This window comes from Nothobranchius furzeri, chromosome 10 (assembly GCF_043380555.1).
Source record: "Nothobranchius furzeri strain GRZ-AD chromosome 10, NfurGRZ-RIMD1, whole genome shotgun sequence".
Taxonomy (NCBI): Eukaryota; Metazoa; Chordata; class Actinopteri; order Cyprinodontiformes; family Nothobranchiidae; genus Nothobranchius; species Nothobranchius furzeri.
In genome coordinates, this window is record NC_091750.1 from 52876821 (window position 1) to 52902648 (window position 25828).

Here is a 25828-nt window from a genome sequence, read left to right on the forward strand (position 1 = left end):
CATTGTTCCAGATTTTAAAAATAAAAAAGTTGCTGTTCCTGCCCGGTTTCGAACCGAGGACCTTTCGCGTGTTAGGCGAACGTGATAACCACTACACTACAGGAACTGGCTGACTGAGTCCCTTCCCCCTCCTACTAGAAACCCTCGCTCTCCCTCCTTGCCAGCTGACACACAAGCCCTGGTGCTGACAGTTCACACACTTCCTGGTTCGTCTGAACACTCACAAAACAAAGCTCAGCAGATCCTAAATCTACTTGTTTGCAGCTTCATCCAACAAACACACTCATTTAGAATAAAGTGTTTTATTTTTAGTAAAGATTATTTAAGTGAACAGTTTCGAGACTGCATTTCAAATTAAAAGCCTGCCGTGCTCCTCAGAGAACAACTCAAATAAAAGAACACTCATACCTTAAAGACTTTATCAGAGCAGTTGGTGCAGGAAATGATTAGTAAATAAAATCCCCATGCCTATTACAGAGATAATACACACTGGTGACAGCATTCCAGTGGTTCATCTGATATGCAAAATGTTAATCAAGTGCAGCTTTAATTTTTCTTTGTGTTTAATCACAGTTTCCCTCTGCTGCTCTCTGGTTGATTAAATATTCATTCAGCTTTTTATTGGAGCTTTAATTAGAAAGGAGCTCCAACTGCACGGCTCCTTGGCTTTAGCAGGATTACAGGAACTGTTTGTGCAGTGACTGAGATTATATTTGTTCTCCGCTTGCACATCACGCTGCAGTAAATTTGCCTCATAGAACATAAGCAGCAGGACTATTTTTAGAGACGTGCGGACCACATAAGCATACTGTGTACACGTTCGCCATTCTCTTTACTGCACAGCTGCTGATGTCACTGTGGCCGGGGGGGGGTCTTTGACTCGGCTGCCATGTTTCATTCTCCCTTTACTTTCCAGTTTGAGCCAATAGATGGGGGTTCCCCTACAAATAAAGATAGTGATTTGGAGAGAGGTCTCAGCCTGCAGTGTGTAATTCTTGTATTTTTTTAAATGTCGACGCAAAAAATGAGCACTGCTCTAAAGTGAGATGACCCTGTCTGCAGCCTTGATGAATAAGACAACAGAAACACAGAACTGAGCTTCACCCCTGAGAAAAGTACAAAAACGTATAGGTTTAATATTCTGACCCATGCATCTTGCTGTTTTAATATTGATTTAATAAACCAGACTCATCATTTCTAACGTTATCTTGCAACAGCAGGAGTTAATACAGATGTGATGAATAATTAATCCCATCATTTCAAGAACACCTTCTAAAGGCCACTGCACAGATGTGATGCACCTCTTTTTCAGCCCAGAGCAGGGTTAGGACACACACACACACACACACACACACACACACACACACACACACACACACACACACACACACACACACACACACACACACACACACACACACACACACACACACACAAGGTCTTTAAATCCTGTATTTATTAGTTTGTAACTTTTAACATTTTTGTATTTGCAAAGAAAATTAAGCAACCAACTCTAGATAAGCCCCTCCTTAAAGTTAAATAGCACAATTAAGCAACATTCCCATCATGATCTAAGCTTGAATCATAGTTAAAAGCACGTGATTAAAGCCAAACCTCCAACACCTTTTTCGAAGATAAATGCCCTGTTGTCACTCTACACCTTTTGCTCTTTACGTCGTACGGCCTGCAGCAAGGAGGTCACTATGAGTATAAACCTGGGAATGCTTTACAAACCTCCTGCTCACCTCCTGGAGCTCATTAACCAATCACAGCCCGGCACACAGGGAGGAGGAGAGGGTAGATTAGGGCCAATAAAGGGCTGTGCCCGCCAGTGGGGACACACACAGATTTATGTGGCCTAAATAAAAGGCCATTAAAGGACTAGCTCCCATTTTTAGGAAGGCGGGAGGGATGAAACCAAAATATCACCTCGGCACTAATCGGCACACTCAAATGGAGTGGTTTAATTCAGCAGAGAGCGTAGAATGAGTGATTGATAATGAGGTGCTCCATTGTTTCCTGCATTAAGCCACAAAGCAGTTAAAACCAAACTCAGACCCACCCAGGAAACAGGTCAAACACACACATGATCCAGCGACAACGCAGTCCAATCTCTATTTGCTTGTTTGCTGTAAGATGTATTATGTCTGGTTCCAGTCCAATTAGTGTTCGCAGCCAGCCTCCCATCTCATCACACTGTGTCTTAATTAGGTGTGGCTGTCAGGAAACGCAGTAAGAACATTTCCCCGGTGCCCTTCCACGCCATCACACACACTTTAGCATGCAGATTCCTCCAAAACACCCGGTAGAGATAACATGATGCATGTCACAGGTGCACACAAAGGGAGAACATTAAACACCCTGAGCACGGTCTCGTTTAAATACCATAGAGGTGGTATCCAGGCTGTCTGTGTTTTAGGAGCAAACCTCGTTCAGTTGGTATTTTGGATTAAAAATAAAAAAGCAATGGATGATGAAAGCACAGAGATCATATAATTAGGAGAATAAAAGGATAAAGACTCACGGTAAAAGTGCGATCAGAAATGGGATCAGAAGGCAGTCGTGTCCAACTGATAATCAAAGTCTCCTTCAAAATAAAATAATGAATGAATGGAAAACCGAGTGGAGCTGCTAGGAAGAGTGGGGTAAAAGGGGATTCACGTGCTAATAAGTGCAAATTTAAGAAATCCGAACAGCTAAAATTAGCTGAGACCAAATGTAAAACCCTGCTTATGGTGTGATCCCTATTTTACTTCTCTCAGGTCAGCTTTCCTTCCACTGAATAATGCGAAAGATGCAAAGGTCAAGCAAACACTCAGTGTCCCTTTATTATGTACAGAATAAAAAGATGCTGATGATGCATTCAGATCTCCTTGAGCTGTAGCTGCAGATGCACAAAGCGGGTTTTGCTTGAGGTCAGAAGAGGTGAAAGCTTTCTAAAAAATATTTCATGACCAAAATTAATCTGCAGAGTAAACAAATAAATAAATCAGCTCCTCTCCTGCACCAATGGATGAGTCTTTGTATTTTAGCTGAGACACAACAAATCTGCAACATCTGCATCCATAACAAATCATAACAAATCATTAAAAATGTCTGTGTGTAGAAAAAGGTCCCAATAGGACAATCAATCACTTAAAAATTTACTAAATGGAGCAAACACATCATTTGAAATTATAAACAATCTAATAAAATATGTTTTCTGACATTTCAAAGATGCATTTATCAGTTTGACCAGCAGAGGGAGCTGAGCTGAATGGAGAAATAGATAAAAGATGTTTTTCTATTTGTAATGGTTTTCAACACATAAATAAACTTTAAATTAGTAAATATACGATGCAGATGCATGAAGAAAGAATAACATTTCTTGATTATTTTTGTATGATTCAATATCCTGTATGTCTCTCAAAGCATTAACAGCTGTAATTATCTCCTCATAAGCCCACACATTTATGGAGGACTGTGCCCTAAAGACTTTTTAAAAGATGCATTTAGAACTAATTTAAATGATCATTTATAGGAAACTGACTTGATTAATTTCACGTGAGTAAAAAATAAGATGTTTAGTTTGTTGCTGTGTCACAGTTTTGTCTTTTTAAGATTTAAACCCATCAGATGAGAACAAAAGTCAAATCTGTACTGAAAGAGAGATGAAAAGAAAGGGAGCACATGGACGGAGAATAAAAGAGACAGAACAAACAGATGGAGGTGACACTGTGATGAATGCGGGACAGATCCAGTGTGTGTGTGTGTGTGTGTGTGTGTGTGTGTGTGTGTGTGTGTGTGTGTATGGGACCTTTTGTCTGAGCAGCTTGCTGCGGACGCGGCCCCATAGCTTGGCCCCTGTGTTGGAGTGCCTTTTCAGCACAGGGGTCTGAGGCTGGCTGGACAGGTTGTGCTGGTTCTGGTCTATGCAGCAGTGCTGCTCCAGACACTCACACACAGAGTTCAAGTTTACATCCGACACCAGGATCTCCGTCATCCCAAAATCCCTTTCCAGCGAGACACAGGTGGAGGAAGCGCTGCGCTCACAAGGAGAGGGTCCTCGCGTAACCTTCTACTGATCGCTACACTAGGTGCAGGAGAGTCTCACCAGAAACGATGGCAAACACTGGCAGGGTTTCAGTTTAGAAAAGAAAAAGGTGAAAAATGGGTGGAAAGCAAGATGCTGCCATGACGTCTGTGATAAATCTGCTGATAAATCCAGGTAGGATCCTGTTTCTGTGAGTTCATTCCACAGTTGGCCACCAGCATCTCCTCTCTGAGCGATCTGACTTCCACCACGGCAAACACAGATACAGAGCGTTGGAACGAGTCAGAGAAAACGAGAGAGAGAGAGAGAGAGAGAGAGAGAGAGAGAGAGAGAGAGAGAGAGAGAGGAGGGAGGGTGAATGAGGTCCAGAGCAGCTCTGCTGCTCCAGATGCTGATAGACACACCTCCAGAGAGGAGGAGGGAGTGAAAGAGGGCTAAATATTGTCTCATGTTTTGGTCTGCACTTTGACCCCTTCTCAACCTTTCCCACAGCGTGTCATCACACTCAGGAAGTGACAAGACAGCAATCTGATGAGGAGGACGAGGCAACGGAAGAGACTCATTAAAAGCTATTAACCCTCCAAAAATACTGAATTTGTCCTTTCTCTACCTCCTTGTTCTCCTGTGTGTGTGTGCACCTCCCTTATTTACACCATTTTTGTGCACTTGTCCACTAAAACGCTGCCCTCTTTTCACCGAGCCTGAGCGCTGACATTGGAAAGTAACTCAAAGGCATCCAGGGAGACACGCAGAGGGAATCAGCATGTTTATTCAACAGGACGGCCAGAGCCAGCTTGCTCTTGGGCATGTGTGTGTGTGTGTGTGTTTGGGTACTCCTCTATAATGGATCGATGGGAGCTAAGGGAGTCTGCGTGTGCCTGTCAAGCTCCGTCTTCATCCTCTGTGTCCTATCCAGTCTGAATAGGGCATTTCTATTCTGCTCTGCAAAGGTTACAGACATGAGGACGCATAAAGGTATCTCTCATAAGGAGGTCCAGATAAGCAGATTTAGTGATGTCATCACAAACCCTTATCTTTACTATGATGAAAAGTTCATTTAAATCCAAAGACTTGAAGTATTTATATATTTTAGTACGTCACTTAACAATCACGTTCAAAGTAACAGACTGGAAAATCCCGTCACCACCGAGCAGACAGCAAAAGCATCTGGGCTTGTCTGTGTTCTGTGGTGATAATAAAACAGAAGATAATGAGAAGGGTGAGCAGGGCGGCCTGCATGTCTGCCACTGTGACCCAACGTGTAGGAGAAGAGAGGACAGGAGGAGGGATGGTGAAGGAGACCTCAGCCAACCCTCACCACAGATTATTTTTAACTCACAGGGTTAGTAACACTGAGTCTCTCTCTCTCTCTCCCTCTCTCTCACACACACACACACACACACACACACACACACACACACACACACACACACACACACACACACACACACACACACACACACACACACACACACACAATGCATCACAACTTGGAAAGAATGTCTGGGAAAACCATGTTTTTAAAAATGGAGGATGAGGAACCCACAGGGAGGAGGGAGATATTTTGAGGGGTGAGATGGGAGAGGAGCAGAGAAAAGGCTTTGTGAGAGTCTTCTTTTTCTGGAAAGCGATATGAGAGCCTGTGAAAATGCAATATTTAGCTCAGTATTTGTAAAAATGAAAGATGCATGATGTGTAAAAGAGTTATATCATCTGGTTATTGTCTCACTGAGTCAAAAATTCAGTGTTTTACTGTTAGTCTAGTTTACAAACACACAATGGACTTTGTTCTTGACACTTTTAACGAGCTAAAACCTCCAGAACAGCGTTTATTTGTTCCAAAGTGTAATCGACTCAAATACCTCTTAACTTTCCCTTTATGGATATAATTTACAGCAGCTGGCAACATTTCTGTGACAACATAAAAGTGTGTTTATTTAGTGGCACTCGTTGCGTCACTCACAGCAAGTTGGAAAGTCCAAAGAGCTCAGTGTGAATGAGAATACAGTGAACTAAATTTGGGCCATATATAAAAGTTTTCAAGTAATATTAGTCAGTCCAAAAAATAACGATGGATGATTTATTCGCGCATAAGATGTTTAGACGTTCAGTGGGCCTGACACACAGCGTGAAGCGCTCCACCAGTCACAATCATTCTTACTCGGCTTTGGAAAGCAAGCCACAATGGTTCCATGTGATATTTTGTTGTTTTCCTTATTTCATTGGCTATTAGACGCACCAAACAACTACAAACTGCAGCACGGTTGGTTCATGCTACACAAGTGATAACAGAGTGCGGTACTTCTGACCTGTCAGCAATAGCTGATGATTGGGGGGGGGGGGGGGGGGGGGGGGGGCAAATCTTCACCTCTTGTTTTGTCACTCAAAAGTTTGAACCCAACATGGGGATGCTAAATTAGGTTATTATAGACATGCATCTGTGGGACATTTTCAACGTTTTCCACAGTAAATTATGATGGATTGTTAACACAAGTGTTGTTCTGGACTATCTGTCTCTTCTGCAGTGTGTGCCGCATGGTGTCATGGGAAACGGTCACTCCAGTTTGGCTTTCTACTGCTTTAGCAAACATCAGTGAAGTTGCATGGAGATTTTCTTCAACCCTTCTTGACGCTCGTCTAGAAGTTAACTTTCGTGGACGGCCTGGACATCTCTGTAAGATGGTTGCACGTCCATCTTTCTTAAATGTTTGGATCATTTTTGCTACAGTATTTTGACTGACACGTAAAGTGTTGCTGATCTTCTTTTAGCCCTCATCTTTTTTTTGTGTAAAGAAATTATTTCCTTTCTCAGACTTTGTGACATTTATCTTCCATATAGAAATGCTATATTGGCTTTAAAACATGGCGGTGTAAGTATCATGCTGTGGGGTTGCTTTAATGAAATGATCAAAAGCAATAAAAGGTGAACATAACCTCAAACACTGATGATTGCACAAAAAACTATTCATAACATAATTAATTCAGCATAATTCATAGCAGTTGTTCGTAACTCAAATTCAACCCATCATTGGGGTCTTTCTTCATGTCAACAATGCCTGAAGATCAGAGAAACCTGACAATTGTGCAGCTGGCATCCGTACGACCAGCTCAACCAGAGTCCAACGCTTCACTAGCCATCACATCAACAGAATCACTGAGCAGAGACTCTCATATATGCTAACCCCCACAGATCACTACTATAGTCGCACTCTCAGTACTGTTAGCTCATCAGTTATTCATGGTATTAAAAACTAGGCACTGATCATGCAGACATGTTAACCCAGAATCCTGTAACTTTCCCCAAAACGCTACATTGAAATAATAATGACTCTGTTGGATTGAGCTTTGTTTCTCAGGTTCCTAAAAGGCTTCACATGGACTCAAATAAACTACAGAGAATAAATGAAGGCCACGAGTTGAAATGTGTGAGGCCTTGGGCTTGGTAGATTAATAAATAGATGCAAGAACTCAGGAGGATACAACTTCTGTGATTAAAAAGGCTACAGGAAAGAAAAGAAATAAGTAATTAGTGAGAATTTAGAACCTTTAGATGTTCTTTTAAAATCAGCACTCGGTTTAACCAAAAGGTGTACAACTTTTGTTTTCCGTATTTGGTCAAATCGGGTATTTTATAAGAATGACTATAACCTATATGAAAATATAAAGAATTCATCAAATTTCAAATCATTTCATCACTGTGAGAAAAATATAAATGTCAGATTTCACGTGTTTTGACATCAGGACCAGGACTGGGTCTTACTTATAGATGTGGGTGGGACAGCCTCTCATAAAGCTTATCCATATGACCACAACAGGGCGGTGTGTGTGAGTGTGTGTGTGTGTGTGCGCGCACGTGCGTTAAACCAGGGCAAACGCTGACTTTCTGTTCTCCTGCCCCTGTTTCTGCAACATCTGCTCGTCATCTTTACCATTACAGGCTGCAGAGGAAGTCATGGTCAACTTAGCAGCTGTAGCGCTCAAACATGCATATGGAGAGATTTGTGTAGGTCAAAGAAAACATAAACTTACTGTCCCTCTTTGATTTGAAGCGTCACATCCTGGGAACTTTGTTCAGCTGCTGACTTTATGAAAATCAACACATCTTGGACTAGAACTTATTTTCTTTGCACAAAGTTAAAACAACTGACGACTAACAAGTTAGAATTAATGATTTTACAACTGGAAATCAAAGCAGAGTTGCAAAAAGTGCACTTACCTGAAAATAATGAAAACAAATTCAGATAACTGTCAGAAAATTCCTTTAACGTTGAATCTTATGGTAAGTGTGCACCGCGGGGAGGAAGTCCTTTGAACTCCTCCACGCTTCCAAAGCCGTATTTGATCATTTGCTACGGTTTCGTGACCTGAATAGAAATTTTTTACATTTTCTTTAATGTTTTTTTTTTCTTTTGTAAAGCCTGGTTGTTTCATATTTGTACAAAACACATGACCTCCCTTCAGTATTGGCATGTCACGCCCCCATTTTATTTTATTTTCCCATTTTCCTTTAAAAAATGCAAGGATTTGAGGTTCATCACAGTCACAGCAGCAGAATAAATGCTGTCTGTCCGTGTAGGACTCATTTATACCTCTGACCTCATCCCTGCTGTGCTTCGTTTGTTAATCACTGAAAACATCATGGAACAGAAATTACTTGGCACTTGGGGATTTTTATTAAAAACGACAAAACTGCAAACAAAAAGGAGGAAGCCTCTGGGTTTTTGACCTACTCATCAGAAATGACTATGTGCTGTGTTATAATCATCTTGCTGCAGCTGACGGCTGCCGTTACAAACCAGGCTATGAGCTGACAATACAGTCAGGTTAAAGTGGATGGGTCTCCATGACCCACTACACGTCTCTGATCTTTCCTCCTGCTTTTGTCAAAGCTTTAAGATGAAAAAAGGAGAAACAGAGTCACAAAAAAAAAAAACGAAATGTGTGTGGTTTTGTGTATGTGAGGGGGATTTTCAAGGGATGGTCTTTCAGGGTACAGTGAAACTGCTAAATGAGAGAGCAGAGGCAGGAGGGGGAAGGTTTGGCAGGGTGGGAAATCACAGCCTCAGGGTGCTTTGCAGATTATTCCTGCTTCTCTTTCATCTGAGCCACTGAGAGCATCTTCTTCAGATAAACCGCTCCATCACTTATAAGCCCATTAGAACAAAAGTAGTGAAGAAGAGAGCAGAGAGGAAAAGGGAAGGAGTAAAGAGAAGCTTTATTAGCATGCGAGTGTGTTGTGGTATTGGGTGTGGCCGGGTTAAAGAAAAGAAGACAAACACACCTGCGGGTAAACGTGTCCCCATGTTTCATGACTTGTGCTTTTAATCAGTTTTCAAGGGAAAAAAAACCTGAGGGGGACACACGAAGAGAGAGGGCATGGAGAGGATCAAGGAGGAAGATGATGCAAGAGCAAACAGCCAAGAAGCAATTCAGCAGATTCTGAAGAACAAACCAATGAGGTCACACCCTGTAACCACCATGCCTTTCAATTAAAGGAGACATAACATGAAAAACCCACTTTTTTATCCATTAACACAGTGTGTTTCACATTTTAAGTGTCTAAGTGAGCAAAAAGGCTTATATTATTCACTGGAGTTGCTATTTAGATATTTAATAATTAAGTTTTGGGCATATTTGTCCACCCGTTCAGTTTTTACATTATCTATTACATCAGTAATTAATTTAGTGAGGATAACTACCAAATATGGTAATGGCCCTCGGCTAACCACAGAGCCAATCCGCCATTTTTTCTTCTCGCTAAGATTTTTTGTAGTCCTATTGGAAAAATGCAGAATGTCTGGTTATTTTAGCCACACACAGTTCAAAACTGTTCCTTGTTTTAAGGAAGGGTGGTGTGGCAGTATTTAAACCCAGGAGCTGATGACACTACTGCTAAAAAAACACAGAAGAAAAAGTAGTGTGTTTGTGTGTGTGTGTGTGTGCGCGTGCGCGCGTGGTTCGTTCGTGTCTTCAGGCTAGTAAGTACTGAGGGCTTCATCTATCTAAAAGGAGTCATTTTTATCTGAATGTGGCAGCACCGGGACACAGCAGCAGAGCGGTAAGCTTCATATCACTCTAAAATGTCGACAAACTTTACTTTAGATTTACGGGCATTAGCAGCACTAAAGCGTTAGCATCCGGCTTGCTATCGCTAGCACAGTATGCTAGTAAAGTTAGCACCCAGATTAATGTGGATTTGGCTGATTTTCGTGGAATAAAACGTGACTTCTGATCAACGCCTTCTTTTACACCCATAGGCGTCATTTTAACCGGGGACGCCGGGGACATGTCCCCGGCAAAATTTGTGATAGGCAGCTGTGTCCCCCCCACTTTCAAAAACGCCTGCTGATGAGGATTTTTGTTTTACCAGCTCAGATCTTATCCAGGGGTCGGCAACCTATTCCCATCAAAGAGCCATTATTACCCGTTTCCCACAGTAATTCTGGACGGACCTTAATAAGCAGTGACTTAAGTGAAGCAGGCAGGTCGCGCTAGAAAATTTTGTTTAAAAAGACGTCATAAATGTTTTCCCCCGTCATTTTTATTTATAAAATATGAAGTAAAAACTCACAATTTAATTTTCATTCATTTGTCATTAATATGTAGTCTACACCTGTGCGTTAACCATCTTCCAGTAAACGCACAGCATCCAGCCCACCTCTCCAAATGCGTAAAATGTGCATCAGCCGCTAGTTAGGCGCACCATCAGCTGATCAGCCCAGACAAGAGCAGAGCAAATAGAGACAGAATAGAGGATGATTCTGTCTGGATGTGGATGGAGATTACATTTTACAGCAGCCTGATCATCATTTAAATACGTAAACCATCACCTGTCTTCTAGTCCATGCTATCAGCATATATTTTAATTGGTGTGTGTGTGTGTGTGTGTTTTCCACTTCAAACACTGGTCTAACCAACCAGACCAGCGTGTCCAGTAACGTATTAATGTTACAATTAAACAGTTTCCCTTCATGTAGGCTAGGAACATTTCACCTGCCGTGGCCCGACCGCTTCTGCTCCACACGAACTTTGTGCGTGATCAAATGTCTCTACGCATCATGCGTCTCCATATTAGAGACGGGAACAAGCGCTGTTCAGCCAGTTTCATAATTTCATAAAAAGAACATTTTTCCAAGTGACACATCCCTCAGAGAGACCGGGTTTCCAGACCGCTTCAGTGGGAGGAAATCATTGCATGCACCATGGTTCTGCGCTGCGCTGCGAACCCCTCAGATCTTCAGCTCACTGTCCACCGTGGGCGCTCCGAGCCGCGCTGAACACAGTGTCCAGTATAAAGCTCTGATGTTCTGATGGGAATCTTTTACCTCCGCGATGTGCGTTAACGATTAAAATGTCAGCTCATCCATGTGCATCAGTGTGCGTGGGGGTAATTCTTTCAAACCAAGCAACATCCTTGAGTTCATCTGTCAAAATAAACAGTCAAATGGAAATATATGTAACCTGCCGTTTAACTGTTTTGCCTTCTTGTGAAGATTGTTGCAAAGAGAAACAATTAAACTTGATTAACCCCATAGCCACCCAGAGCGCATGTGGGAAGGTTCCTCCCACTGAAGCGAGTGTTTTCCAAACCCGGTCTCTCAGAGAGACTTGTCACTTAGAAAATGTTCCCTGATGATGAAACTTTGGCTGAATAGCGCTTGTTCCCGTCTCCAATGTGGCGACACTTCCAGGAGCCGTATGAGGAGAATCCCAGAATCTCACATCGTCTTCAGCTAATAAAGCGCCTATGATTACGCACAAGCGTGACGCGTCAACCCGGTCTCACAGTAAGACCAGGTTGGACCTGTTCAGGTTTACACAGACAATCTTTTCATTTAGAATTGGCATACAGATGTAAAATTAATGCAGTAAAATATAAAGCATTTTATTTAAATATCCATTCATTATTTTACAAACACAGAGCCGCATCAGATGGATGGAAGAGCCGCATGCGGCTCCAGAGCCGCCGACCCCTGTGCTAGCCTACTTTATTGTCCCCAGCAATTTTTAAACCCCACTCAAGTGTATGGTTATTGTCCCCAGCAATTCTGGAAACAAACTGACGCCCTTGTTTACACCAGATGATAACCTCCCACTGATTGTAACAGCAGAGAGCCTGTGTGTTATTCTACGTGAGTGTGATGTAATCTTAGCATCCAGTAAATAAAGTCCCATATCAGCTAAAATGCAGCGTGACAAAGTCATTAAAGTGCGTCAACACAGTGGATTTAATAGAGTAGTAAGTCTGTCTGCACTGCTCTCTAATGAGCTTCCTTTCATAAGGAATCATTTGTATAATTTTAGTGTCACTATTTTATTACATTTGTAAGAATATGAAGTCACTGCAGCAAAGTGAACTTGTGAACAAACACAAACGTGACTATAAACATGAAAGCTAAAGAAACAACTTTCCTAAAACTGCTTGTAAACAAAATATGTCATTAAAGTTATTGTCTATCATTGCAGAATATGGTGATGACATCATGGAACTGGTCTTTGGAAAAGTTTTCCCTGAACCAACTCCATTTCTAGATGAGGTAGAGAAGATCTGCATCTCACCAACCCTCTGATCTCAGTATTCAGACAACGGAGGTCTCCCACTGTTATCCAGGACCAGTTTGAAGCCCACATACTGCCCCTCCCTCATCATCAGGAAACATCAATCCGTATCCTGAGGACAACAGAAGACGGCAGGAGGACAGGAACTCTGAGATCTAGACACCACCAGCACCGAGACACAAAGCACCTGTGTGCACAACGCCTGTTTAACTACTAAAGCCTGTTTATTATATTGTTCTACGTATTTGCTGTGAGGTTAATACTTAGAAAATTTGTATATTAATGTAAACAATTAAAAAAATCACTGATTGTATGTTTTCTTTTAGATGTAATGGTCCAAACTCAGCCTTGTAGACATTTATTGCATCCTGTAGGTAAATACACAGAACAGGCTCAGGTCCAGGATGACCCAGCATGCACTTCTTCCATTCTGGCTGTTAGGGATTTTATCAATAACTCAATGCCTACTGATGTTTTCACCTAACGGTATTTATTTAGAATGCAGGTAAGATTTAACTATATTTGTTAGCAAAGCAGACTGATCCTGGGAATTTCACTGCAGCACTGATGTCCACCTCTCTGTACACATTAGAGAGAATTGCCACTTTACAGCTAAACACATTTAATAAAGATATAGGCTACGCATTGCAGACAATAAAAACAAAGTTGTAAGCATTAGAATTATAATGATCACATTAACATTTGGAGGAATGTTCTTTATTTTTGACTCGAATCTCAAATCTTTAAATTAAAATGTAACTGCTTTTTATCCATTTTCAGCCATTAAGACACCCAATATTAAATAAGACTACTTATAAAATTATAATTATATGTATGTATATATATAGATAGAGATCTTAATAAAATGTATTCTTTTAATGGTGTTTTAATGAGCTGTATCATTTTTTAAAACATTTTTTATAGAAATAAATAAGCAATCAGCATTCCTTGTGTGTGTGTGTGTGTGTGCGCGCGCGCACACGTGCCTGCTAGCTTGTCCCTCCGTCGGCCGTGACGGGTGTGTGTGAGTGACTACAGACAAATGCATGAGAGAGTTAGCAGCCTTGAAACAGCTTGATGAACTACCCTCCCCACATGTTTTAAAAATGCTAATATGCTATGCTAAATCTGCTATGCTAAATAATGATTTCTCTATAGAACTACAAAGTCCGACTGGGGGAGGAGAGTACAGGTCTGCACTATGGAGGGGGGGCGGAGTTTACAGCTCCTCCTCCAGTTTAAAGAGACAGTACCCAAAAACGGCTCGTTCTCAAGACTCTCCTCAGAACAGGGGTAGATGAGGGTCTGTAGAGCAACAATAATGAGGAAATCAGACCAAAGAACTGCAGTTCCACTGTATTTAGACCCCAACTGAAGGATTTAGATGTAAAAAGGAATAACTTAAAAGCATGTTATGTCTCCTTTAACACCACTTACTGCATTTGCACCAAAATACTTCAGTTATTCACTCTGAGATCTAGTCATGATTTTTTTTGTGAATCCATTAAATTTAATTTCAACAGTGACAGATGACAAGACAAACATTGATGGACAAATAATACAAAGTTGTAATGTAAACTCTTTTGGACGTATAGTATAGGCCAAAGGTTTGGACATGCCTTCTCATTCAATGTGTTTTCTTTATTTTCATTCATGTCCATTTACATTGGAAGATTCTCACTGAAGGCATCAGAACTATGAATGAACACATGTAAATAACTGAAAACATGTTTTAAATTCTATTTTCTTCATAATAGCCACCCTTTGCTCTGATCACTGCTTTGCACACTTTTGGCATTCTCTTGATGAGCTTCAAGCGGTAGTCCTTCAAGACTGTTGAAAAATCAGGTGACTACCTCTTGGAGCTCATGAAGAGACCTGGGGTTCTACCAGCTGACTGTTTCCCAAGGATATCAGAGTCCTGCTAGGCATTTATACAAGAAGGACATTCGACATGTATTCTGGCCCCATGGCATTGAGTGATTTATAAACTAGTAGAAGCACTTTGAAATCATTTCTGTAGTTTACTGGTAACCAGTGTAGAGATTTAAGAACAAGAGTGATGGCTGGTTCTTGTTAAGACTCTAGCAGCAGCATTCTGAAAAAGCTGCAGTTACTTCACAACTTTTTTGGGAAGACCAGTCAAAAGACCGTTGCAATAGTCCAGCCTGCTGGAGATAAACACTGTACAAGTTTTTGATGACGATATTTTTAAACTTTCTGAAATGTACTTTTATGCTTCATTTTTAATTAGTTTCAAGTCTGCTTCTCTCCTCATGATTTACAACCAAATAAAAATAATTTTATTTAACTCATCACTTTCTCACCGTAAGCTACATCTAACTGAGTCGTGCATTCAAACTTGCACCTCTCTCTCCTTGCAGCTGCTGTATTTTTTTACTGTATTCTTCCTGAGCTTCCAGGAGGACTACAGCTCCAGTAGCACATGCTCCGTTTCGTTTTTCCTGCAGTTGCCATGATGAATCAAAGGACTGAGGCTCTACTGAAGATGCCTTTGCAACTCAGAGTGAAGATACGCAGAGTTTATTGAATAGGAATAATAATCTATGAATTTTACGTCCACTTATCATTGGAAAACTAAACACATAAAAAACTAAAAATGTATCTTTTGACTGAATAAAGAACAAACCAAACTGAAAATTTACACATTCAAATCCCAGAATGATGGGGTCAGCAAACTGTTACTTAAATAAAAGACCATTTTTTGCCTCTCTACAACATTCAAGATCATTTAAAGCAGGTCAGATAAATAAATATATTTCCAACAACACCAAGTCCACACACAAACATCCCCGAGTCACACCTGGTATTAGAGTCATCTGAATAAAAATAGCAAAAGCTACGATGTGCAAAGTTGAGAAACGTGTTGTGATTTGTGCTCTTTTCTGTTCCTGCAACTATTCTGAGTCCATTTGATGCAGGAGTTGATAAATGCAGACTTGACTCTATTGATAAATAAAAAACAATTTTCATGTAAACTGCACCATGAAGAAGTCGTCATCCCAGCTAGACTGGGACGAGGTTGTGTTACATCTGAGTGAAATAACCCAGTTTCAGGGATGAGAAGAGCGTCGCCTCAAAGGACCGACGATGCTGCTGACCTGCTTGAATTATTTATCTTAAGTGTGTTCACCACGGATGACTGGACACAGCCACCTGGAAAATTACATGACCAGAGAGAAGGGGGAGGGATGGAGGGTCTAAGCAAAGAAAAAGTAAAAGTATGATCTAGAGGTACACGAGATGAGAGACTGTTATGTAGTGGAGCTTTGAAATACAAAAATGTTTCAGAGGAAGACATAAAATGTCAAATCAAACTTCCGACAAGTGAGTCCATGCTGCCTTCCTTCTCACAGCCAAATAAAACAAGTACATTCTTAACCTTTTATATTTCCTTTTATATTTTATCTGTGTTCGACATGTTTGTATAACGCCGGTTTAATTAACCAACATTTTTAGTGTACAGCGACTTGTTTGGTTGTAATGCCTTGTGAATGCGCTTTATAAATAAAATTGGATTGGATTGGACTTTTCTTATTGGGTTGAAAATGTAATGTTGATGTTTTATCTCCACAAATAAAACTGGCTCGAACACGTTCCACCATTTTGTGGAGTTGCTAATGGTTAGCTTCTACTAGCCAAGATGTGCTCTTCATCAACCCTCCCTGTACCCAGTGGGGGTGAAAAAAAGTCACTTTTGTTTCAAACCTCATTTGCAGGTGAACAATCCATTAATTTGTGAGTGGAAAATCCATCACTTAATCAATAATAAAATCCAGCAGCTTTAGCAGTGATTGGAGGGACAGGAAGAGGAGCTGCAGCTTAACGTTTTCCTCTCTGATGTACCGCATTCTTCTCTGCCTCTTTCATTCGTCTTTGATCTCAGTCATTACGCTTTTTCTCCTTTGAATTATTCATAAAGATGACAAATTAGAAGCCAAACAAGAGTGTTCCCTATTAATGAGTCAGTGTCAGGCATAGTGAAGATGGATCACGATGGTTCCTTCACACCGACAGGGAAACAGGAAGGAGAGGAGATAATACAAGTAGGAAGCAATGCAATCAGCCCAAACAACTCCTCCGCATCTCCTGGATCCCACACATATACAGTACACATCCCTCTCCCAGCGGTTACACAATACATTACATAATTCTGAACAATTTGTGGCTGTTGTGGTGCCCTCCCTCACAAAAGCCCACTCGGTTCTTTGAAAGCAGCGATACCAGAGGGGACAGATCCACACTTAGGCAGGAACATCAAAACACTTCATGATTCTGCAAGGGACATTTAAAAATAAAACGCAAGAGAAGCCTGCTCAGGTGAACTCGCAAAAGGCTGGTTATGCAGCAGGCTGCTTTAAGAGGAGCCGCAGATAACAGTGTTCATCTACGGAGTCATTTTAAAAATGGCGACTTCAGCTTGTAGCTAAAAGGTTGAGTGAAGTGGCCATTTCAGAGAAAATAAAGTATGTTTTAACATAAAAGAAACAAAAAAAAAAAAACGAACCACCAAACAGTTCCTGAGTGCGGATATGTCTGCAGGCTAGCCTGGCTAGAAATGCTTCACATTGTGACACTGTGTGAATTCTACAGTTTCTTACCTCATCTTTAAAATCCTCCCAAGGAGTCAGTCTCATCATTTACCTCATCACTAGCCCAATCTGTGTTGATAAAACGGACCCAAAACTGAGGTCTTGTTTCATGAGTTCCCTAAAAATGTATTTTAATAACTACTGTATATATATATATATATATATATATATATATATATATATATATATATATATATATATATATATATATATATATATACCATATATATATATATATTTTTTTTTACATTTACATAGAAGTTCGCTAGTCTTTGTGTTTCAAATCTCCAGTTTCATGAAGAACCCAAACCTCAGAGAGAGCAACCTTCATAATGAAGTGTGGAACCACATTGGGTTCATACTTTCTCAGTGACAAACTCCACTTCTGAACATGTGGAAAGCATCCAGCACATTCATCAAACCAAAAACAACTGAAGAGAGCATAAAATCAAAGTGGTGATTTGGTAAAATGTCCAGCGTTTGAACTGCTCAACAGAACCATCTGCTTTTCCAGAGCAGTGTGGTGTTCAGCAGGAAAACAAGAGCAAACATCAGCCACAGAAAGACATTCATCATGAGCACGGTCCTCCTGACTGACCACGACAAAGCCAGAACAAGCTGGGACATAATGTGTCACAGAGGCTCGTTTACTTTAATGTTGACAGGAGGTCTGCCAACAACAACACAAGGGAAAAGGAAAAAGTATTCTGGTCTCAATGGAGTTTAGAAGATAGAGGTGAAAAAAAGCTGCATCTGCGTGTTAATCACTTGGATCTGCAAGTGATGATGAAGGAAAGAAAAGACAGTGAGACACTGAGATGGTCGTGATAGGAATCTCTGTTTTCACTTTAAATACAGGCTGTTATTTCTGTGACATCACTAAACCAGGAGGTGAAGCTGGTTTTGATGGATCCAAACATGGAGGACAATCATCCATTGACCAAATCCATGGAGAATGTTCGATAATCCATGAGACTGAGATTCTAGAGGGCAGAGTCAAGCATGAAATGAGCTTTGTCCCTTTGAGGGTCGGACTGGGCCTGTGACGAGAGGGATGAGGTGATTCTCTTCCCCCAGTGTCATCTGGGTCAATAAGTCCACAAATGGGAGAGCAGCTAGCGGGATGTGTGTTTATGTGCGAGTTACCGATATCCCAGAACGCTGTCACAGCTGAGGGATCGGGTGGAGTCCAAACAGATGATTTGATTGGAAGAAGAAATTATTTTGTCACCATTAATTGGTTTGTAAGCAGAAAAGAAGTGTCTGTTGAAAGCTGTGAAGTCAAAGAGGTGCTGAAACGTTGACTCGTCTTAATGGAGCTACAAAAAAAAAAACACAGCCCTTATCTGTGTCTCACTTCTACATGGATGTAGAATTGACAGCCTCTGTATTCAAGCATCTGACCCCCTCTTCACACACACACACACACACACACGCGCACGCGCACGCACGCACACACACACACACACACACACACACACACACACACACACACACACACACACACACACACACACACACACACACATTCTCTTCAAACAATTACTTGTGAACTCTGACTCGTCCAGCAGACATACGTGTGTGGAGAGATTCACGACGTCCCTCTATCTCCAGAGAGCATTTCATTTCTCAGGCTGTGATGAGCTCTTTTGTTCCCACTTTAACTCCCAGCCTCCCATAATTGGTCACCATCTGGGGCTCTCTCTTCCTTTATCTTCTCTTTTGTTTCCATCCCACTGCTTGTACCACATGTGCCCCATATGCATGTTCATAGTAGGAAGTGGTACATCTGCTGTCAAAGCCCTTCTCCTTTCCTGAAAGATTATGTAACGTTAGAATGAGAACTGATGGGAGAGCCGGGTTGCCCTTGACATCTTCGTGATTCATTGCAGTCGTGTGATTCTGCTTTTTATTGAGAAGAAAAAGACAGAGGGATGAAAATAAGTGTGGGACAGATAATGTGAAGGTCGTACCGCTAAGCTTTCATTGGCCTTTAAAGGGATACTCCACCCCTAAGTGAAACTTTGTCTGTTGCCGTATTCCCCAGAGTTAGATAAGTGAAAAAAACACATTTTTGTAACCAACACTATAATTCTCCTGGTCTGGCAGCAGTCTGTCTGCTTTAGCTTAGCATAAACAATAGAAGTGAATAGCAGAAGTTAGCATTTTGTATGCAAAAGAGATTAGAATTACTCAATAATGATACCAAATATTCCTGGTGAGCTCAATAATCATGTTGACTGCAAATGAAAAGTAAAGTAACACAAAGGATTTCCAGGAGCTGATTTAGACTTGGGACTACATTACGACAAAGCACCGCTGTAAGCCGCCACTGCATGGCGCATGGATATAACATAGTGGTCGAAAAAGCCTCTGGCGGCTGAAAAAACGGCTGTCCCATCATTATTTTGTGAAGAATGAATAGGAAGTGCATCATTACTATCAGTAAGTGTCTTTGATTTAATTTAATTTCTTGAGTGTTGCTGGGCTATTATAAATAACTGTGTGGCTAATGCGTGTGTTTGTTTACGGAAGCTGGAGGCTTTTTCGTTGTCATTATTCACGCACTGACTACGTCTGGTAAGAGAAAATGTTCCCTTTTCCACTCTCATAAGAAAATAGTCATCCTCCTTGTTTACACCAGGGTTTGTAGTTATTTTCTTTAGAGCATGCATGTTCCAGGAGTACATGCATGTTTTAAACGACTGTTTGTGAAGGATGAGCCTTCATGTAGGAGGATGACAAGGAAATCATCAAAATCCATCAAAAACACAGCTATCAGCTCCAATGATCAAGATAAATATGTTTTCTTCTTTCATATTGGGCTCTTCATCAATAAAAAAATGTGGCTCCAACACGAGGAGAATGAAGAATGAGACTCATTAAAAAAAGAGCTGAAAAAAATATCTGCAGCGTGCACATAATGACTGGAAAAGTGAATTTAGGAATAAAAGAGCAATAAGGACAAGTATGAGGTCTCTTTGTCTTGTATTTCTCTGAAATTCATGCATCCCTACTCCCTACTCAAACAAATACACACCTGGCCAGACAAGGAGGACAAAAGTAATACGGCCCCATCTGTTAGTGTTGTTGACAGCTGTTTGTAGGCTGTGTACGGCCGTGGGGGGTGTGGATTGTAGAAATGTGATCGATCGTAGCCTCTAATGACAGGGGGCAGAAACTAAACAAATGACACCACGTTTTAAATGCTAATTTCTATCATTATATTACACCAAAATCCACACACACTCGTAAAACAACCCAAACACATGTTCAAAACAAAAACAGCATGAAATGCCACCCCCTGCACCCCCCAGAGGGGAGACATTTGGAACAGATATGACATTTAAAAAAATAAATAAAAAACAAACAAAAAAAAAGGTTGAGATTCTTGGGCTTCATTTCCATAAGATAAAAAAACTGTTTTTGTGTGTTCATTTTCCAAAATAGACTCCATAAAAGTCAATGTCAAGACAGCCTGACGTTAGCACAGAATTAATCTTGTTCCACCAAAATTCGGTTACTTTCTGTTTTACAGCCTGCTACTGTTCTCATCACCAGTAAACCTTCTCACCACGAGTCAAACTTTGCATCTAATACTCGCTGCAGAAAGAGCTCCAGCTCCTAAGTGGGAATGAAAGTGCACACAGATGCTTGCCTCGGCCTTTACAACCCCTCAGCACCCACAGCTTTACAATTACGCCAATAACGAGCTAATGTCCAGCATCCCCGTGTGCAGAGAAGACGGTAAGAGCTCCCACAAACAACTTTATCACCGCTTTGTCATTTTGTGCTTATTACCCAACTTGCCTGGCTCTCATTATCTCTGGGAAGCTGCTCAGAATTATCAGGTTACTTCTTATAACCTCCCTCCCAGGGGTGGGTAGCACAAAAATGTAATGCTGGGGTAAGATAATAAGAAGGGAGTAAGGTAGTGTCCCTCTGCTGGGGACATCTCAGCAGGAGACCTTACATTCTGGACAAATGAGATTGTGTGAAAAGGACATTCGGTACAGCATCGCGTGGTGTTAGCCACGTTCTCTGTGACAGCAGACCGTGTTATGTTAAACACCCAGCAAAGGCTAAACGAACCAAGAACTGTTTATGGTTTGAAAACAAAACAGAATTAAAATGATTCTTTGAAATGAAATTAAATCCCCAGATGAGGGATATGTTGCCAAGTTGGGGTGCAACACTGGTCGGGTTACCAGATGAAAGCATTGCTGAAGCTGGATGATATGATGCTTTATTATTTGCTGCACAGACCACTGTGACTGCTAACCTAAACAGTTACATAACCAATTCTCTGAAGACAAGCATTGCAGATCCAGCCGACACATAAAGGTTGTTTTTGTGCAGTGTGTGAGGTTGAGGAGAGAACAGAGACAACGAGACTGTTTGCCATTGCCAGCTCAGCACTTTGTGTCCTGTTTTAGTGAGACGGGATTATTCTGGAAGGCAACGTTTGGGGAGAAATAAAACTATTTGAACATAACCATCCAGTTGTGTTCATTCCATGTTAACACAAAAAGACAAATCTATGGAAGCCTTGAAAGGTAGTAAAAAAAAATCTGTTGTCCCATTTTTCTAAAATTTTCCCAACAATAAAATAAATAAATAAATAAAAAGAAAGAAAAAATATTTGGCCTTTTTTTCCTGAGCCTGGCTTTCCACCGAATGCATAACATCCATGACGTGTAAAAGAAAGCCAATATCCGACATAAAATTCAATGGGTGTGTTTACACCGGCTGCAGAAAGGTGCTGTCACGTTGCTCAGCTAAATTCACATTTCGAGTCTATACTTCATGTGGTATGCTTCCTGAGCGAGTGAATCTCAGCAGTTCACATCGTACCTGTATGTTTCTTTCTTCCAAGCCTCCTAGGGCTTCCATAGAAACCACAGTTTCTCTAACTATAAACACAATTTATGTCTTTTGATACTATCACAGATTTTTAATTAGTTTGTATTGCACTGAAGAGAACAAGTACAGATCTTCTGTTTGCTTTTATGGCCTATAGGCTTCTCTGACTCAAACTTACAAAACAAAAATTAGAACATTATAATAAATTGCTGTAAAAAAAGCATTTGTTTTGCTTTAGTGGCATACTTCTGATTGAGCAAATGTCAATACCAGACAAAAATAACCCGAGTAAATACAGCAAGCTATCCAAACCAATCAGCTCACACAACGTGCTGAATCCATTAATCCAATTTGGAAGGCAGAGGCAGTGAATCTAAATTTACGGCCGTTTATTAGAGGATGAGCTACGTGACCTCAGAGGTCAGAGGTTATCTTCTTGAGGGGGAAGCCAGATGGCTGTGGGACAAATAAATGCTGAAATTTCCCATGTGGACAAGTAACTTCATCAAACACATTAAGTTAATTGTGGTCACTTAACTTAGGATTTTCCTTCATCACACACACGGGAAGGAGGGTGCTTACTAATGAACATCACACACTTCACTTAAGCCCCATTCCCACCTGTACCGGGTCGGCCCGGGCCGGGTAGCCCCAGTCGGCCCCAGCCTGGCCCGGTTGATTCCACACATCCTTGCCTTAAGCCCATGTGGGCTGATTCTACCCACCAATCAGAGGCTTGCTCTAATGGAAGGTGTGAATTTGCTGTCAGCAGTGGGCGTGTTGGCCCTGGTCGGCCTGAAGCAGTACCCCTCGGGAAGAGGGCCGAGAATGAGCCTTGGTTGGCCCGGGAAAATTCCAGGCCACCCAGATATGTAAACAACCTACGCTACCCGGCCCGAGCCGACCCAGTACAGGCGGGAATGGGGCTTTACTTCACCTCCCATAAAGCAACAGTCACGTGTTGGATGTCACTGTTCAACCTAAATATCAGATAATTTCTCATTTAGTTGTAATTTAAAAGGGTTTTCTTAATTTAATCAGGATTCTTTATTATGATTAACATACAAGACAGATAAAACTGGTGCCTTAAGGCACTAAAAAATAATCTCCTGATGTCATAAGTGGTGAAATTTCTCATCGGTAAGAAAGTGAAGTAAGAGCAGTGGCTAAAACAGAGAAAACTTCCAGGCCAGCATGCCCATTTACGGTCAGTCAGGGTTCTACGGGCTTGTTAAATAAATCAGAGGGTCTCTGGAGAGAAAAGCAAAACACTGAAGGCTCCTTCTAAAATCCTAAACTCCGTTTCAGTTCGTAAAGCACACATTTGAAGTCTCATCAGGTAAACGTCCAGCTCGCATTCCTCTGCAGCCATACAGTAAAACATCTGCTTCAAGACGAAACATGACGCTGAACTCTTCATTCACAATGGAAAGAAAACAGTCAGGACCTAAATCTTCCTCATTCACGGATGCTCATACTGCTTTCAGAGCATCCAGATGATTTCAGGTCAGATATATGATGTCATATTAGTACTTTCTATCACTTTATGGTGAAATTATCCACAGTAAAACAGCCTGCCTGTGAAAAAGTATTCTGACCCTCTGAGAGTCCCAAACAGTACATGCCATTCTTTATTCTCCCCTCAAATAACATCAAGCCAGCAAACATGAGGCCTACTTATTTTTATTTTTTTCTCAGCTGTTGTTGGCTGGAAGCAGAAATTCCCAGCAGCAGCATTTGACTCAAAGATTGACGGCAACAAGGAGCAACGCCAAATCAGTGGTGACCTCTTCTAAAGTCACAGTAAGATCACAACGCATGGATAGAGTCTATTACTTCTTGCTCTGCATGGCTAGAAACTGAGTTCAGCCAGTAAAAAGGTCAAAAATGAATCCTACCAATTAAACAAATTAGAAATAAATGCACACTAATATATATTAGGGATGTAAGAAAATATCGACATGGCAATATATCGTGATATTTTGTCCAGCAATATTATATCGATATTCAAAAGCTGTGTATCGGAAATATCGATATGGCAATATATCGTGATATTTTTTCCTGCGATTATTACATCGATATTCAACAGCCGTGTATCTAATTCTTGAAAGAATTTACATGCAAACATTTGTGTATTTTCTTTTCGTTTTGTGCAATTCAATCGCCACCCGCTAGTTGGCAGCAGTGTGCAACGGGTTTTGTTTCCACCACTGAAATGTAAATCCCTCCATCATGGTTCAGATACCTCATGTTAAACATGTTACGTATCAGTTTGGATTGTTTATTGAACATTCTTACAATAAATTCAGTAAAAAAAAATTGCTTGTAACGTCTGACTGAATGTATCGCAATATATCGTGATATATCGTAACGTCTCCCCTGTATCGTGATATGTAGCGTATCGCCAGAATTTAAAAAATACACATCCCTGATATATATATGATAAAAGGTAAATTCAGCTGGACAATCATTACATTTAATATAAATATTCAGACTGAAACCTGCCATTGGCATTAAGAAACACGCAGGTCTAGAAGTACGCGTGTCTTCCTGCACACCTCTGATCTTGTTCTCCTTTCGCAAGAAATCAGAGGCAACACTCAGCAACACGCATCATCAAACTGAAAGAGAAAACCATGGAGGATCATGGTGATAAACAGGAAATGATAACAAAAACAAGGCGTGGGTGCAGTTTTTCCATCCAGAGCCTGGTGACAGACATGGAGAAGGAACGTGGGTCTGAGCAGGAACAAGATATCTTTGAGGTGATTGATGTGAATGCAACGGTACACGGGTGATTCATGTTTGCCCCACTTGCTTCATATTTATAGCTGAGTGAATCTTGTCACTGAGTCTACTTTTACGTGAGGGTACAAAGATTCTGCAGATGTGCAGCAGCCACACACACCACCTAAAAAATGATGGTTCCTAAATCATCAGCAACTAGCTCACTTCAGAGAGGGACATGCGCTGCAACATGGGGATGCTAGTGGATGATAAACATGCTTTAGAGCTTCAGCAGCAGAAAAACAGAAAACTGAGATGCCACCAATACCAAACCACTGCATGGTGCTGAAAGCTTCAATGACTGAAAATCACACACAAATACGTGATTTGCTTCTGCGCCGTTTCCTACCTGGACTTGTCCTTTCCCCTTGATCTTGTCCACAATCTCGTTGTCGTCCTTATTGAGCATGCTTTTGTCAAAACACTTCTCATAGCACAGGATCCGCAGGTACTGGGATCCCTCCAGCTCAATCTCAAACTCCTATGCAACAATGTGAATGCAAAAGGAGATTCAAATGGTTGTTTTAAGACTTTAACGCAGCGCTGTATGTAATCTGCTGGAGACTGACTTCGTTCCACTGAGGCTCTGTGGTGTCTCTGAAGACTCGGGTCTTGGCTTTGCTCACAAAGTACCCAAACGAATCCACTTCAAGCGTGCAGTATAAATCTTAGAAGGACACACAGAAGGTAGACAGGTCTGCATCAGGCAATGGAATTTATAATGTTACAGAACACAGAAAAACCACATATTTCACTAATATAATGAAGATGTACCTACACCTAATAATTACATCCAGTTGAACAGAATAATATCGAACTGTAAAAGCCCACATCAACCAGACGTTTAGTCTTCAGATGTGTTTTGAGATGTTAAAACAACATTTTTAAGCAACAGTTCAAATCCTATAACATTGGATTCTATGGAAAAGTTCAGAACAATTAATATCTTATTTTTTCTAAAACTCTGAACATC

At 41.0% G+C, this 25828-nt stretch overlaps 1 protein-coding gene and 1 non-coding gene across 7 annotated transcripts in view; both read right to left on the reverse strand.

The window, feature by feature from the left end:
* The window catches only part of abr (ABR activator of RhoGEF and GTPase), a 148779-nt gene that overhangs the window by 8327 nt on the left and 114624 nt on the right, over positions 1-25828 (reverse strand). For 5 of the 6 annotated variants that reach the window (XM_070555755.1, XM_070555756.1, XM_070555757.1 and 2 more), the window contains 2 exons: positions 25425-25522; positions 25205-25336 (listed from right to left, as the gene is read on the reverse strand). In XM_070555755.1, the coding sequence (XP_070411856.1) occupies positions 25205-25336; positions 25425-25522 (230 nt within the window). Of the gene's footprint in view, positions 1-3796; positions 4213-25204; positions 25337-25424; positions 25523-25828 lie in introns of those variants that run through there. The other variant, XM_070555760.1, reaches the window with a different exon arrangement.
* trnav-aac (transfer RNA valine (anticodon AAC)) lies at positions 34-106 on the reverse strand. The gene has a single exon. It is a non-coding gene; the product is annotated as a tRNA-Val (tRNA).